The sequence below is a fragment of the Pezoporus wallicus genome, unplaced genomic scaffold (genome assembly GCF_028554395.1).
Source record: "Pezoporus wallicus isolate ANWC-B61680 ecotype Strahan unplaced genomic scaffold, APGP_CSIRO_Pwel_v1 contig_3487, whole genome shotgun sequence".
Lineage (NCBI taxonomy): Eukaryota > Metazoa > Chordata > Aves > Psittaciformes > Psittacidae > Pezoporus > Pezoporus wallicus.
Genome location: NW_026636018.1, coordinates 303528 through 317837, shown reverse-complemented (window position 1 = coordinate 317837; position 14310 = coordinate 303528). Strand labels below are relative to the sequence as shown.

The following is a 14310-nucleotide window of genomic DNA, read 5'->3' as shown; positions in this document are numbered from 1 at the left end:
ATGACATAGGGTTCTTGGGAATATTACTGGAGCCCAAGGAAAGAATCAAGAGCATCTCAGAGAGCACTTGCCACCTACGTGTAGACATACGAGCCAATCCAGGAACTACTAACATCCTCCAACTTTAGACACACCTTTTAGCCAGCAGCAAGCAATGAATGGAAGGGAGGAAACCAAATGTGCTAGAGAAGTTGTACTGACACTGTCTTTGGTAAATAAGTTTGTGGTAGAGACCCTGGTGGCTCATGTCCATGATTCCCATTGTGCCTGCACGGCCTCTGAGTTTCCTCTCCCCACCCATCTGAGTTTCTTCATCTTGCTCTATCTGAGTTTCAGGATGGGGTCCCACTCCGTACCAAGACATGGGCACCTCTCTTTAAGCAGCAAGCCAAAATGCACACAAAAGTCAGAGGAGGTCCAGTCAATACAAGCAGTACTGCCTACAGACTAGCTGCCATCTGAATTGCTCTTGCAGTGCCACTAAGTGCCCCGATGAGGGGACTCAGTTCAGTTACTCATACACAGGTGCCATCTGGGCTGCGCACTCACCTCCTAGCTGCTGCTACTGAAGGGTGAAGGTCTTCCATGTCCTACCTATCCTTCCCATGTGGAAGTTCCTACAGCATCTCAAATACCATTAGACACCTAAATCAGCCAGATGAATTGACCCCTGGATTCCTATTATCTACAGAATGGCCCTAAATGTTTGCATTTTGGTGACTTAATCTGGAACAGTGCATGATCACAGAGATTTGGATTAAGCCCAGTTGTTACAGTATATACCAGTGTCTTTAAACATATACACAGCCAGGCAGGTCAGTTACCTCAGCAGTCACCTAAATCTTTTCTATTCAAAAGTGTTAGCAAGCTTTTTGCTCCAACTGGACTTTGAAACTTTTAAGTGCTCAGTCCATAAGTACATATCAGAAAGAAATGACCCCTTAAAGCACTGCCATAAACAGCACAGTCAATTTATGAGATGATAAGAAATGCACTTGTGTTTCAAAGCTGCATATCAAAGGAAGATCAAAGGCAGCTGTTTACATAAAAGAAGAAAGCAAGCAGCACTCTGAGCAGAAAAGAGGCAAAACTAAGTTATTCCTACATGCAACCCCTCATAGAAGTGTGCAGCTCTAATTAGAGATATGTGGACAAAAGGATTTTTAACAGTTAGCGAATTAACATGAAAAAAGGCTCTCAGCTCTTATCACACCTGAAGCAGCGATGTCTTCTTCAGAGCTGGCTTCCAAGTCTTACCAAAAAGCACTTATAGTAGGATGGACACAAATACTAGCTGCACAGAGCTGGAGTCTGCTCTGAGAAACGTCTCCATCCCACCCACCCCAGACTGACTCTACATATGCAAAGGAGGTATCAGTTTCCACCCCAGTGGCTCAGCTACAGAAAGTCAGCCAAAAGAAACAGGCCACCAAAAGGTAACCCTTTTCACTCTAGTTCAAGGAAATAGAGACAGGTGAAGCTTATGAACAGGGTCTGTAACTGAAATTCTGGTGTCTTTCCCAACTCTGTTACAAATTCTCCATGTGATGGAGAGAATCACTTAATCTTAAATATACCAAACAGAGTAGAATTGTAGAATCAAGCAGGTTGGAAAAGGCCTTTAAGATCAAGTCCAACCATTCCTCCACTAGGAAGGATAAAATGACAGAAAGAACAAGCCAGAAAGACAGAAGCCTCAGCTAACCACTCCAACAAAATTTGGGAGTGGGACAGAGGAAGGAAAAACAAACTCCCAAGGCTCAGAGGAAGCAAAACTTCTGAGGGGAGGATGTTTTCCATTGCTGCTATAAACAACACTGACGTGCTGAAATCACTGCCACTGCGGACCATATGGAGTCCTGTTATTCTGGAACAAGTTTCTTATGTGTTGTCATGGGAATACTGCAAAGTACATCCTGGTGAATCCATTCCAGAAGCAAATTCTGCCTGGATTTGATACACTCGTAACCCCTCTTTTGCTGAACACAGAAGTACATAAGCAAAGGACAATCCAGATAAATCTGCTACACCTGCAATGTCAAATGGGGACTTTCAACAGTCAGCATCACTGAAAACAGAGGTACATAATAGCTCTTGAATTACTCAGACCTAAACTACTGGACCGTAAATAACAGAAAACTGCTGGGACTCTCTTACACTCTGCATGTCAGGGAATGCACACTGCACCAGGATGTGCTATGAGAGCACCTATTCCTTCTCCTCCACTAGGCAAATCCACATCAGTCTCTCTCTCCATTTAAAAAAAAAAATATATATATATATTAAAAACCCCAGATCTCCATAGTAATCTTCCATATACTATCAGAACAAAATGTTGAAGGAAGAGGACAGCTGGTAGAGAAGCATAACTTGGCAAATCCAACAGCCATAGTGAGGCACCCATGTGTAAAGTATGCAATGTATGATGCAATGGAGAGAGCAGCTCCCTGTTTCTACACAGACTTCCTGAGCAGCATGAACACTACATTTCCAGAAGCACCTGCAAGTTTCAGTGGTTCGCTCCTTGACTCCCTGCATCTGCACAGAAGGTCTGCTGCAGCTAATGCACTTGGGCATTTCAGGAAGCAATTCCCAGAAACAAGCTGAGCAGGGAGTTGCCTAGAGTAACACAGAGGGAAGATCTGCATTTGGGAATGAATAAACCTTGGTGAGTGGCTTGATAAACTTTGGTAGAAGTTCCCTTCCTGACTCCAGATGCTGGGAGAGAAAACTATCTCAAAGGTATATGCCTAATTGTGGTTTTCCACCTGTGATTTGCTGGTTTTGGCAAAGCTGCCAGCTCCTCCTCCTTGAAATGATCTGAGATAAAAGTACTATTGCTCCAGAAAGTGAATCCAGTTTCCAGCAAACAGCTGTATCAGCACAGCTGCAAGGGGGAAGTAGAAGCAGAAATTTCTTCAGCTGGCTTCACCACTAACACAGAGCATATACCTGAACAGCCAACACTACAGACATCTTTGGGATGTGTCCAACTTCGGACCTGTTCTAGTTTGTAAAAAAAAAATCAGTTGGGTCAGAAGGGAAGACCAACCAACTATATCCTAGGAGGAAGATAAGTTATGTCAGCTGAAGTTTCAATTCTCTGCTCCAGGAACTCAGCTCTAAAAACAAGACCAAGGGAGATCCATACCATAATGTCCGGTGTCCTGGTAATCCAGATACTGCCCCAGTGGGTGACGAAGACCCAACCCCCTGTCCCCAGTAAGATTTAAAACCTTACCTTGTACAACCCTGTCAAGTATCTTAACCAGGAGGCAACTCTGCCTATGAGACCCTCCTACATAGCTGGCTGTCTTTTCATCTACTAAGTCAGGTTGTAGTGCAAAGATAGCCAGGGAAATACTTTTCTGTAGGCCCCGGGGTGCATCTATTAGCATTTTTGTCCTTATCTGTCTCTGGAAATTATTCACACAGGGAACTTGTTTGTTTACAAGGCTAGGTAGGAACTAACCAACAGTGTTAGTGATCCTGAATGACTGGATTTTGATAGATAGTACCTAGCTGCCCCTAGCATGTCACCCTTAACCCCTCTGTCCTTCCACTCTTCACTTGTGAGACACTGAAAATAAAGCGCACATCATAGTGCCCTAAGGATAGACACTATAGAGACAGAGGAAGTCTTCTCAGCTGTCCTGGGTTCAGCAGTAGCAGTCATTTTTCTCCTTCTTAGTAGCTGGCGCACTGCTGTGTTTTTGACTTTCAGCCTGGGAACCATGACATCAGTATACTGAAAGCCTGATACGTGAAGAAAGCATGCTGTCCACTTAATATGAGTTTCATAAAAACGTATGCTAAATACACTTCTGTGACTTCCTGAGGAAATGGTGCTGCTACAGCTTTACCTTTTGCCACCATCTTCTTTTAAAGGTTGTCCTGCTTCAAAGAGGTTTAGATCATTAGGGATTCTGAAAGTCTCCTTTGTATTGCCATTATCACCCTTCTGACCATTCTGCTTTTCCTTCTTCTCCATTAGATTTCGCAGCCGCTTTTGCTGTTGTTCTTGATAAGCCTTAAATTGGCTTTGAAAATGTTCATTCTCTTTTATGTTTGACTCCATTGTTTACTAAAAGCATAACAAGAAGAAAAAGCAACAGCAAGCAGAGATCAACATCTCTTTGAAGAACATCTTCCTCTAACAACTGCTTTACAATTTTCCCTCACTGACCTCTGCACAGCCTCCCTGTCACCTCCTCCTCTCAGCCACCGGGATCCTCAACCCCACTGCCTTGCTTCAAGTGCCTTTTCCTAGAAACAGTTTTCAAGCACCCTTCAAAAACGTTTTGGGGCCTTTTCCACTTTAGCATCCAAAAATAAATGTTCTCAAATGTTTTTAAACGCATCATTTAAATAAACATTTTTAATGAAGAGCAAGCTGCGGTCAAATCCAAGAGTGCAGCAGGCCACCATGGTACACTCACTAAACGGAACACAAACTGTTGGCAACCATCCAGCCTTCCTTCCCATGTTCCAAAGAAAGGTGCAGATCCCTCCATTTTGGGGTTAATGTGGGACTGACAAAGGATAGAAGATCTCTGTTTATCCTAATGCTCCCTTTTGGGCACAAGACACCAAGGGCGTGACTTATATTTCTCCCCAGATTTCTGAGCATTAAGTGATAACATTATAAGCGATAGTACTGCTACCCACTTAAATGTCTAGAGCTTTACTAAGTATGACTAAAGATGAGCAGTTTTCTGATGTATTCCAGCAGCTTCTCCTTCTGTTTGACATTTAGCGTCAGCAAAAAACCCAAGTGCACCTTTGGTCTCGGAAGAACAATCAGTAAAAACTATCAAAGGCTTTTTGCTGAGTAACTAACACACGCCCTTTCTGACACTAGGGCAGCAACCATCCTGATGAAGTGCAGAAACGCGGGCCACGTCCTTCTGTGCCTGTCTGTACTGTGTGGGCAGGGACGCACTGCAGCCTGCACCACGACAGGGTGCACTATGAACTGACAAGAGCAAAGAGCGGAGTCCGGCGCCTCTGCATAGCCACAAGCCCCGTGGGTATGAACGATGGCCAGAGGGCAATCTTAAGCACGACAACCTGCCTGGGCACCGAGTCCAAACCTGGCACAGGGGTTCTGCTGCAGATCTGATGTGTGGGGAGATGGGAGTCCCTCTCTTCCCCGCGCAACGCCCGCCTTGTCCTGCGGCCTGACGGCGCCGCGCTGCCTCCCCCGCACCTCCCTGCCCATCTGCCTACCGAAACCGCCTTCCCCGGCCCCGAGGGCAGCGGCAGGGACCCGCCAGCCGCCACCTCAAAGATTATGGGGCCTTTTCAGATTTAAATGGTTAAAAATTTAATGATACCACAGAAATCAGAGCTATATCATATACTTCAGCTGAAAGCATTAGAACACCAAATAAAGGTTAATTTCCACAATATCTATTTTAAACGTTACAGTTAAATGTTATTCAGAAGAACACTGTAAATAAAGTTACAAAATATAGCAATTCAAGAGTCTGAAAATCTATAGTAAAAATAGGGAGCCTGTGTCCTCATTAAAATGAATAAATATAACATTTAAATAGCTGCAACATACCAAGTACTTATGCCTTAAATAAAAAAAAATAAAATAGATGTTCATATCTCTCTCAATATTTTAGAAACCATTTAGTGCTACTAGAAGCTTCTAAATTACAAAGATGGAGGCTGACAAATACACAAGATAGAAAATGACAGCAAAGCATTCACGACACTTACAGGCCTGGCCTCCACATGCTGCCCAATGCCTCACAGAAGCTAGTTCAGACTGTGGTTTTGGGCAACGGCAGGAAAAGAAGCCACCAATTTTAGGAAAGTATTGATAGTTGAGGAGAAGATAAAGGCATTGTACTCTACTATATCCCCTAAAAACTGGGATATGCTAATATCAATCAAAGCAGACCCTGACACCCACTACCCCAGTGCACAATCATTTAGGCTGCCAGCTCCAAGACAGTGTTCTGTACACCAAATATATACAGGGCAATTCTCTAATATCGTGTTTTTTGTTCTTCCTCAAGAACCCCTTGATAGGAGGTTTGTAGCTGCAGTACACAGGCAACCACCAGGACAGAGATTTCAATGAGCTTTATGCTACTCTTTGGGCTTCAGCACATGCTCCTGAAACATCGAATACAGCACACCTACAAGACAGAAATACAAACACAATCGGAAAGCTTTGTTAAACAAGAAGTAACAAGTTTCAATTTGAAGAGTAAGAGAGAGTCTCAGTCATGAAATAATGTTTCCCTTCCTCTTTTTTTTTTTTATAGCAGTGATGAACACTGACTTCTTCATATACAGAGAAATCTGATATGGAATTATACTGTATATGAAAATCCTGATCCCAAGCTAATTCTAGTTTACTTTGCAGTCAGGCTTCTCTGTTGTAACTTCTGGGAATACAGTATCAACAGTGTTTCACGGGATAGGCACTGACACACATACATAGCTGAAACACTCAGATAAGACCTGGGATGTACACACTGGTACGTTCAGTCCTGAAAATATATATACAAAAATATATAATACTACACTCTACATAAACTGGTCTTCCAATGTGCTATATTCAGGAACAGCAACATACCTACAAGGGGAAATATTAATGGCAGACCATTCTTTTATTACCTCTTAATTTCAACATCTGCAGAACCTCACATACTTTCCACATCTAAAAGCAGTCAAAACTTCTACTCTCAGAGTTAGCACAGCTTAATATTAAATGTGTAGTTAAAATTCACACTACTCTAGGAAGCCTGAGCAAACACCAGTCATGAGCATAAACATCCTAAAATGTAACAGATGGCACACTTTCACCCCAACATTTCATGCAGGCTGTGTAAACCACTAAGAGAAGAGATGATGTGAGAGGTCCTCCTGTTCAGTACGCACCACACGTGAGCGCTCCCACGACGAAGCCCTGGGCTGCCACCCGCATGTGAATCAGGTGAAGCGATATTTTCATGTCACCTCTGTGCTTCAATTTGTACAGCCCATACCCAACCAACATGGCAAAGCCAGCCATTCCTGCAAGAAAGAGGCAAGCATCCTTCTGAGTCGAGATCAACATCAGGGATGTGTGAAGTGACCCATCTAAACAAAATACCCTGGGAATCATGGAGTGATTTATGTTGGAAAAGACCCTGAAGATCGAGTCCATCTGTCAACCAAGCACTGCCAAGGCCACCACTGAAGCATGTCCTTAAGTGCCACATGTGCAAGTCTTTTGAATCCCTCTAGGGATGGCCATTTAGCCACTTCCCTGGGCAGCCTGTTCCAACACTTGATAACACTTTTGGTGAAGAAATTTCTCCTAATATCCAAGCTAAACATCCCCTGGCATGACTTGAGGCGTTTCCCCCTGTTCTAAAATAACCATGCTTTGGTCAAATTACTGTTTCTATGTGGATGACAAGTCTTGCCCTGTCTACTGAATCCACTCATGTGTCCCCTCATTCTATGCACAAGTCAGTGCAAAGAAGAGCAAGAGATTGTCATTTTCATACACAAAGAGACAAGCTACAGAGAACATCATATAATTCCTAGATTATGTTACATTATGAAATATAAAAATAGCTTTTAAATTAAATGACATCAAGCAGAAACAGGATTTCATGGGGCCAACACCAGTCAACCATGTGATGGTACAACGGTTCAACTGAAACCCATATAATAGAAAAGGATCCAAAACTAAGTAAGACTGTAGCGGTAAATACCATTTTAGGTCTTCATATACTTTCCATAGATTTCCTGCTTCCTACAAGAGCAGAGCAGTTTCAGAGGCACCTTCTGCCATTCACACAAAATCTTACATAAAAACGGCTAGGGCAGAATAGGGGTACTCTTATGAGGCAACCTTAGACATTGAAAAATTATTTTTTTGTTATTTAAAGGCTTTTGTGGTTTCCTTTACATGGTCAAGTAAATCCTTCCCAAATGTGAGCTAATGAGCTAGTTGCTGCTGCTGGTTTTTTGCAGCTATTTGCCTCACTGTTTTGGTAACAATGGCAAGAATACAGATCTTTAGAGATCTTCAGATCTCTTGATCGTCTGCTGTCTATAAACTCCAGCTGTTACTTGGCCAGGGCTTTGACACCTAGTCAAGTGGAAGGTGTCCCTGCCTGTGGCAGGGATTTGGAACTGGATGGTCTTTAAGGTCCCTTCCCTAACCCTAGCTCCAACCCCCCTGCCATGGACAGGGGCGCCTTCCACAAGCCCAGGTTGCTCAAAGCCCCGCCCAACCTGGCCTTGAACACTGCCAGAGATGGGGCAGCAACAGCTTCTCCGGGCAACCTGTACCAGGGCCTCATCACCCTCACAGGGAACAACTTCTTCCTATCCTTAAGGTGCCTTTCAACCCAAACCATTCTAGGATTTCCACTAGCGTTAAAATGCCAAAGCAGTAGCTCAGAGTTTCCTGGCTAATTTTCAGGAGGAGTAAGTGCTGCTTACATCCTCTTTCCAGGACAGAAGCTCACATCCAAGAACCCTACTCACCTGCAGATCTGACCCCCAGCATGTGGGTGCAGCCTGACATACCCACTATCCTACTTGAGGTTGTTATTTTAGGTGTTGTCACACATAGACAACTTTCACTGGGATAGGACAAGTCGTGTTACTGGTCCTGTGATGTGGGGGGAGAGATTCAGCCAGGTCTCTTTCACAGGGAAAGAATGAACTTTTTGTTCTTCAACAGATCAACCACAGCCCCGGATATGCCAGCTCCAACCTGTGTATACTGATGGTCTCATGGAATACAGAGCACCAATGCATAAGATTTCCCAATTCCATCTACTTCATTTCCTATTTAGGATGATTATTTACATAGCACAAAAGAGGCTGCCAAGTTTTAAGTGTAGTGTATATTTTACCAATGAGAGCTGGGACAGCTTGTCTCCCTGAACAGGAGTATCACCAGTTCCACTTGTGAAGCCGTAAACCTTTCACTGGTGCACGACCCACGTGGCAGCTTCATTAAATACCAATTAAGAGTTTTAGGGCACTCAAGCTAGCTCCAGCATAGGCTGAAGGTTAAATTGTGCCAATCTGCTCAGGAAAACCTGAACTCACAGAGTTCACAGTATGCCCTAGGAAGCTGGAAAGCAAAGTCCTGTGACCACACGGACTGGTGACAGATATCTCCTGGCAAACGCCTGAAACAGTTCACCCCAAGTGACCTGACTGCTCTCCATTTTAGGCGGCTGGAAATCAAAACGTGTCTCACATCAGAGGCAGTTCCCAGTCAGAGGAAAGCTCTTGGGATGAATACAACTGACCCTCTCCCTCCCCTGAGGCTTTCTCAGGGTTTCAGCAGAGAGGCTGAAAACTTCAACAGCCTCCTCAAGCTGGGGCACTGCAAAACCTACTAAGAAAATGCATTTTAAACTAAGGATAACAGCAGAGGAGGGTGCCATATTTAGCTGGCAGGTTGTATTTTAGACACTTCTAGGTTGTATTTTGTTGGCTTTAAAGTCACTTTGTAAAGATCACGTATTTCCCATCAACCGTACACTCCAGAATGGCTAGAAAACACAGTCTCTAACACTTAACAGGATCACCTAAACATCCTTTTTTAAGCTCACCTAATCAATCTTTCAGGGTGTGCTGATTGGCTGTTTTTTTTTCCCACTTGCAATTGTAGGTTCTGAGGTTTCTATTTAAGCTAACAAGAATCATTAATTTCCCTGTATCTTGCAGAACAAACACCATTCTGGGCAGAAGGAATACCACTGTCAGCATACAAAAAGCCTACACAACGAAGTAATTTCAAAGTAATTTCCCATTAATGGGGAAAAAGGTAAAGAGCATTAACCCTACTGATTGCCCGTGAAAAGAAAGATCTATGTGTAAACACATTTATTCATCTTTATACTTACCAATTGGTACAAATGGCGTCTCTTTAAATTTTCTTAACAGCTTTGATGTCTGACTGGTTTCAGTCTCATATTCAGGGAAAACGGATTCCTGGCCAGATGACATAGTGGCTGTGAAGACAAGGAGTCTCTCTTCAGGATTTAGAAACACCAAGTTAAGAGAACTTTTAGAAAAATAAATTCCCTTACATAGTCCATGAGTGAACTGAGTAGCAAGATAAAAGCACAACAGCTAGACTCGAGCTGATGAGCTATATACAGATGAATTAATTCAAGTGAAGTCCTGGAAAACAAGATCATTGCATACTAGGAAAGGGAAGGACAGGACAAAAGAAAAAGTGTTGAAGCAACAAATTTCTGCCATGGCTTTCACACAATTACAGACCCCAGCTGCCCCTCATGGGCAGCAAGAAGCCACTGAAAGCTCTGGTCACTGCCTGCATTTCCTTTCAGGACATCTGTCCTCCACCACACTGCTTTATTTCCACAGACAATTCCCTAACAGCAGCTCTGACCTCAGGAAAGTTCATTTCTTCTCTTTCGCTCCCTGCCAAGAGCGGCACTTGAAGCGCTTGGGGAAAGCGCAAGCTGCTGCAGAAGGTCAGCCCTACCTGGCAGCTTTTTGGTCACTACACCTCTTCCCACCTCATCTGACACTTCAGTAAGGTTTCAAATGCCTACTGGAAAATGCAAGAATATAAAATGGCAGCTGTGGAGGAGCCAAAGCAAGTTGTGAAGCCCTTGATTGGCACAGACTCATGTGGGGGCACATCAGGAGGATGATCAGAGTTTCTGCTGCAGCACAGGTGATTTCTCACATGCCCCCTAGTTAAAGAAAAAGCAGCAATGGCCATGAGGAGGGCTGTACTCACAGAGCCATCATCACCAAACCAGAGAGACCATCCACCAAAACCTGCCAGCTTCTTGTCCTGTCCCCATTGCAGCTGCACTGAGAACCTGTTCTTTCTTCAGTGCTTGGCACAAGCATAATTCTTCAATTGGTGACTGTTTATGCCAGCACAATTAGTTCAACAACATCACAAAGCTCTCTACTAGAAAAACCTCTACCTGTATTGTTCCTGTTTGGCCATAAAGAGGCTCAGCAGCCACGTACACCTTGGGGGCACATGAATGTACTCCAAGCTCTTGAAATAAGCCATCAGGAATTTAACTTAAGCACGGGCTTAAATTAACATGCGAAAGATGCACTTCAAATGTGGCTGTATTCCCCGGTTAGCAGCCATTTCAGACTGCCTGGGTTTTAAACTAAACACGCAAGCCTCTGCAGGCCAAAGGATTTGGCCTTTCTGTGCCTCCTACCGCTACCCTTATTTGCTAAATGGAAGTTATATTTTAGCCTGACTCATTCGGAGAAGGAAACTTGAGAGGGCACACACACAAACCCCCCCCACCCCTCCGTCACGCTGGAGAGGCGGGAACAGCCGCAGGTGAGATTCACACAAGGGAAGGATACCGCGAAGTGAAGCAATTTGTCCACCGCGAGACGTTTCCGTGACCTTCACCTCGTGTGGCCGTGGGACACATCACTGCCCTGACTTGCCCCATACCGCAGCAGGGAGGCGCGGGACGCCCGTGCCGCACCCACAAGGGGTGGCTCTGCCACGGGTGGGCATGTGACAGGACCTAGCACCCCACAGAACCACCGGGCTGCCTTCCCCCGCCCAGACCCGCCCGGGGCCCTCCCTCTACTCCAGCACTAGGCCCTCGTACTCCACACAAGGCCTCTGCCCCACTCCAGCCCCATGCACCTCCACTCCACCCCGGGCCTCTGCCCTTCTATCTGCCCCCGATACCCTCCCGCAGCTTTAGGGTCGCCACCCCGGGTCCCCTCCCCAGTTACGCTCCAAGGACAGGTCCTCCTCACCACGCTGCTACCGCCGCCGCTGCGTCGCCCTCCTGAATCCTGAAACCGGCCGGCGTTTGCGCGCCTGGCCCCGCCCCCCACCTCTTATTGGCCCGGTGCGCCCCGCCTCCCCGGCCGTAGGCTCCCGCGGGTGGGGCCGGAGAACTACGACTCCCAGCATGCCGCGCGGCAACCCACCCTCCGACAGCCAATCCAGAGCGCGGCCGCTGTCACCGCGGGCCGGGGCGGGATGTGATCACGGGGCTCTTCGAATTGGGGCTGGCGTGGAGGCGTGCTGGGGATCCGGCCCTGTCACCTGCAGCAGCCCGGCCCGTCCCAGCCGCTGCCCGCCCCTCAGACCTGCTAAACGGACAGCGGGACGCGGCCCTGCGCGGAGCTGGACCCTTTCCCCATGGCGGCCGGGCACGAGTATCTAGGGTTTGCAAAACGCAGGGGCTCCGGGTTGAACCCCCGAACGTAGGGGTTTAGGCTGTCATTTGCAGGATGGGAAAACAGCTTTGCAGTTTTCCTGTAACTTGGAATCGTAGAATCATTTAGGTTGGAAAAGACCTTCAAGTTAATCTTAAGTCCAACCATTAACACGTAGACTGCCAAGTCCACCACTAAACTATATCACCGAGGGCCAGGTATATCACTGAACAGTCCCAGGGATGGTGATTCCACCACTTCCCTGGGCAGCCTGTTCCAATGCTTGGCTACCATTTCAGTGAAGAAATTTTTCGTAATATGCAGTTTAAACTTCCCTTGAGGAGGTTACCTCTTGATCTATCGCTTGTTACCTGGGAGAAGAGACTGACACCAACTCACTACAACCTCCTTCCAGGTACTTGTAAAGAGTGATAAGGGCCCCCCTGAGCCTTCTCTTCTCCAGACTAAACAACCCCAGTTCAGAACTTCTCATGTCAATATAAACCCACACTGTGACATCAGGTGGAAGCTCTGTAGCAGAGCTCAAAAGTCAGAGGCCAGATTTCCATCGGTCTGGTTATCTTGATACTCAGCTGTCTCGTTGACTATTTTTTCCTGAATTCCAGCTATTAAACAGAGCTCGCTTTGCACCTGCTGTATGCCAGGCAGTGGATTCTGAAGCCCAAAGACAACCCACAAATTGCTTCTCACTTTAAGCAAACCAGACTCTGGGGCAGCTGGAAAAATCTTCTAGGATCCTGAAGATGCCTAACCCCCTCCCATAAACCAGGGGACACTTGTCAGAGCAAAATAGCAGAGTCCTTTTCTCCAAAAACCCTGACTGGCTTTGCAGTGCTCTGGTGCAGTGTTTGTGTCTCCCCAGCTCTGAGCAACGGGGGACGTAGAGCTGCTGCTCCTGCAGGGCCACCCTACCACTGACACAGCATTTTCAGAAGCATAAAAGAAAGCAGCTCAGATAGCTGCTGTATCTCTCTAAATGTGCTCCCTATTACCAGTAATCTGGTTACCTTAATTGCCAAAGCCATTAGGGCTCTGCAGAGTCTAAAAAATAAAATAAATTTAAAAGATCTATGCAATTACCAGCTCCCGAATTGAGTTAAAATCTTGTAATAGATTACTGTGAAGGCTACTTTCTCTAGTGACTCTTAGAGGCATATTTAAATCCCTGCAGATCTGCGCAATATGTGCTTTAGGGGAGAAACTCAATTAAAACAAAAAACTTATTTCATTGTAATTGCTGGGCTAATGAAACTGTTGTCAGCTGTAGCATCCTTGTGTGCATGTCTGGTGCCTCAGCTTTGCAATCAGCTTCTTGCTCTCTTAATAATCTGTACATTGCCTATATATATTATCGGCTATGTTTTAAATGCAGGCACACATGTACACCAGCTGATGGCAGCAAACACGAAAATGGGTAAAAATAATGTATTTCTCTCTGCAAATCCACCTACCATGGGGCAGGTTGGATTTGGAGCTGTGGTCATCGCTGCTGCTCTTTTCTCCTGTTTTTACCAAGGTGGCTTGGGATTTATAAAGCACACCAGAGCTGGCATGGAGGATGGCCTTGACACAGTCAGAGTGTTCCCTCTGGCCCTGTTTGTTGGTGGGCTGAAGGAAATGAGCTGCTAGGTGACCACTCAACAACAGTGATGTTCTAAAACCTCTCCAATAATCCATTTCATCAGAGACACCTTTGACAAACAAGCAAAGGGTTGTGCCATGGAGCTTCCCCCAGCGTCCCTGTGGCAGTGCCAAGAGGCTGGCACATCTCTGCTGTTGTCAATCTTTGTATCTTCAACCATGGCAATAAGCTCATTATTCTGGTACCACTTGCAAGGCTTTGTTAGTGCCTGAAAAGACATGTGATTGTCCCCACAGAGCTGCCAGGGCCCGACGGCCCCACTGGTAACCATTTCTGCTCTGCAGGGGATGAGGACTCTGCACCATCCAAGTAGCATGTGGCTTATTCAGATTTCCTGGAAAAAAATGCAGATTTCTACAGCAGGGGCTCAGCCCTGAGAGCCTCTCAGTGCAGAGACCAAGCAGATCCAGTCCTGCCCAGGGGAGCTGGGACATGGGCAGGGTGGACATGATCTAATCTTAATATCCGTC

General features: G+C 45.8%; 2 protein-coding genes across 6 annotated transcripts in view; both read right to left on the bottom strand.

Annotated features, from left to right (window-relative positions):
- The window catches only part of CCDC13 (coiled-coil domain containing 13), a 30520-nt gene extending 25234 nt beyond the window's left edge, over positions 1 to 5286 (bottom strand). The window contains exons 1-2 of one of the 4 annotated variants that reach the window (XM_057398910.1): positions 5230 to 5286; positions 3864 to 4084 (exon numbers count right to left, since the gene is read on the bottom strand). In XM_057398910.1, the coding sequence (XP_057254893.1) occupies positions 3864 to 4078 (215 nt within the window). In that variant the 5' untranslated portion in view covers positions 4079 to 4084; positions 5230 to 5286. Of the gene's footprint in view, positions 1 to 3863; positions 5069 to 5093; positions 5207 to 5229 lie in introns of those variants that run through there. The other 3 variants (XM_057398911.1, XM_057398913.1, XM_057398912.1) reach the window with 3 other exon arrangements.
- Positions 5287 to 5391: 105 nt separating this feature from the next.
- Positions 5392 to 11774, bottom strand: HIGD1A (HIG1 hypoxia inducible domain family member 1A). 2 transcript variants are annotated; one of them, XM_057398929.1, is made up of 4 exons: positions 11770 to 11774; positions 9888 to 9995; positions 6904 to 7038; positions 5392 to 6155 (listed from the first exon to the last, which is right to left on the bottom strand). In XM_057398929.1, exons 2-4 carry the CDS (start codon positions 9988 to 9990, stop codon positions 6106 to 6108), a joined length of 288 nt encoding a protein of 95 aa, XP_057254912.1. In that variant the 5' UTR covers positions 9991 to 9995; positions 11770 to 11774; the 3' UTR covers positions 5392 to 6105. The 2 variants fall into 2 exon arrangements, with proteins under 2 accessions (XP_057254912.1, XP_057254911.1); XM_057398928.1 differs by lacking the exon at positions 11770 to 11774 and adding an exon at positions 10496 to 10519.
- Between the last annotated feature and the right edge of the window lie 2536 nt (positions 11775 to 14310).

What these genes read in the sequence shown, in the direction of transcription:
- HIGD1A (XM_057398929.1), bottom strand. Translation starts at nt 9,990, where the DNA reads ATGTCATCTGGCCAGGAATCCGTTTTCCCTGAATATGAGACTGAAACC. An exon ending in GACGCCATTTGTACCAATTG is followed by an intron (nt 7,039 to 9,887) that starts GTAAGTATAAAG and finishes TCTTTCTTGCAG; the next exon opens with GAATGGCTGGCTTTGCCATG. An exon ending in CGTGGGAGCGCTCACGTGTG is followed by an intron (nt 6,156 to 6,903) that starts GTGCGTACTGAA and finishes TCTGTCTTGTAG; the next exon opens with GTGTGCTGTATTCGATGTTT.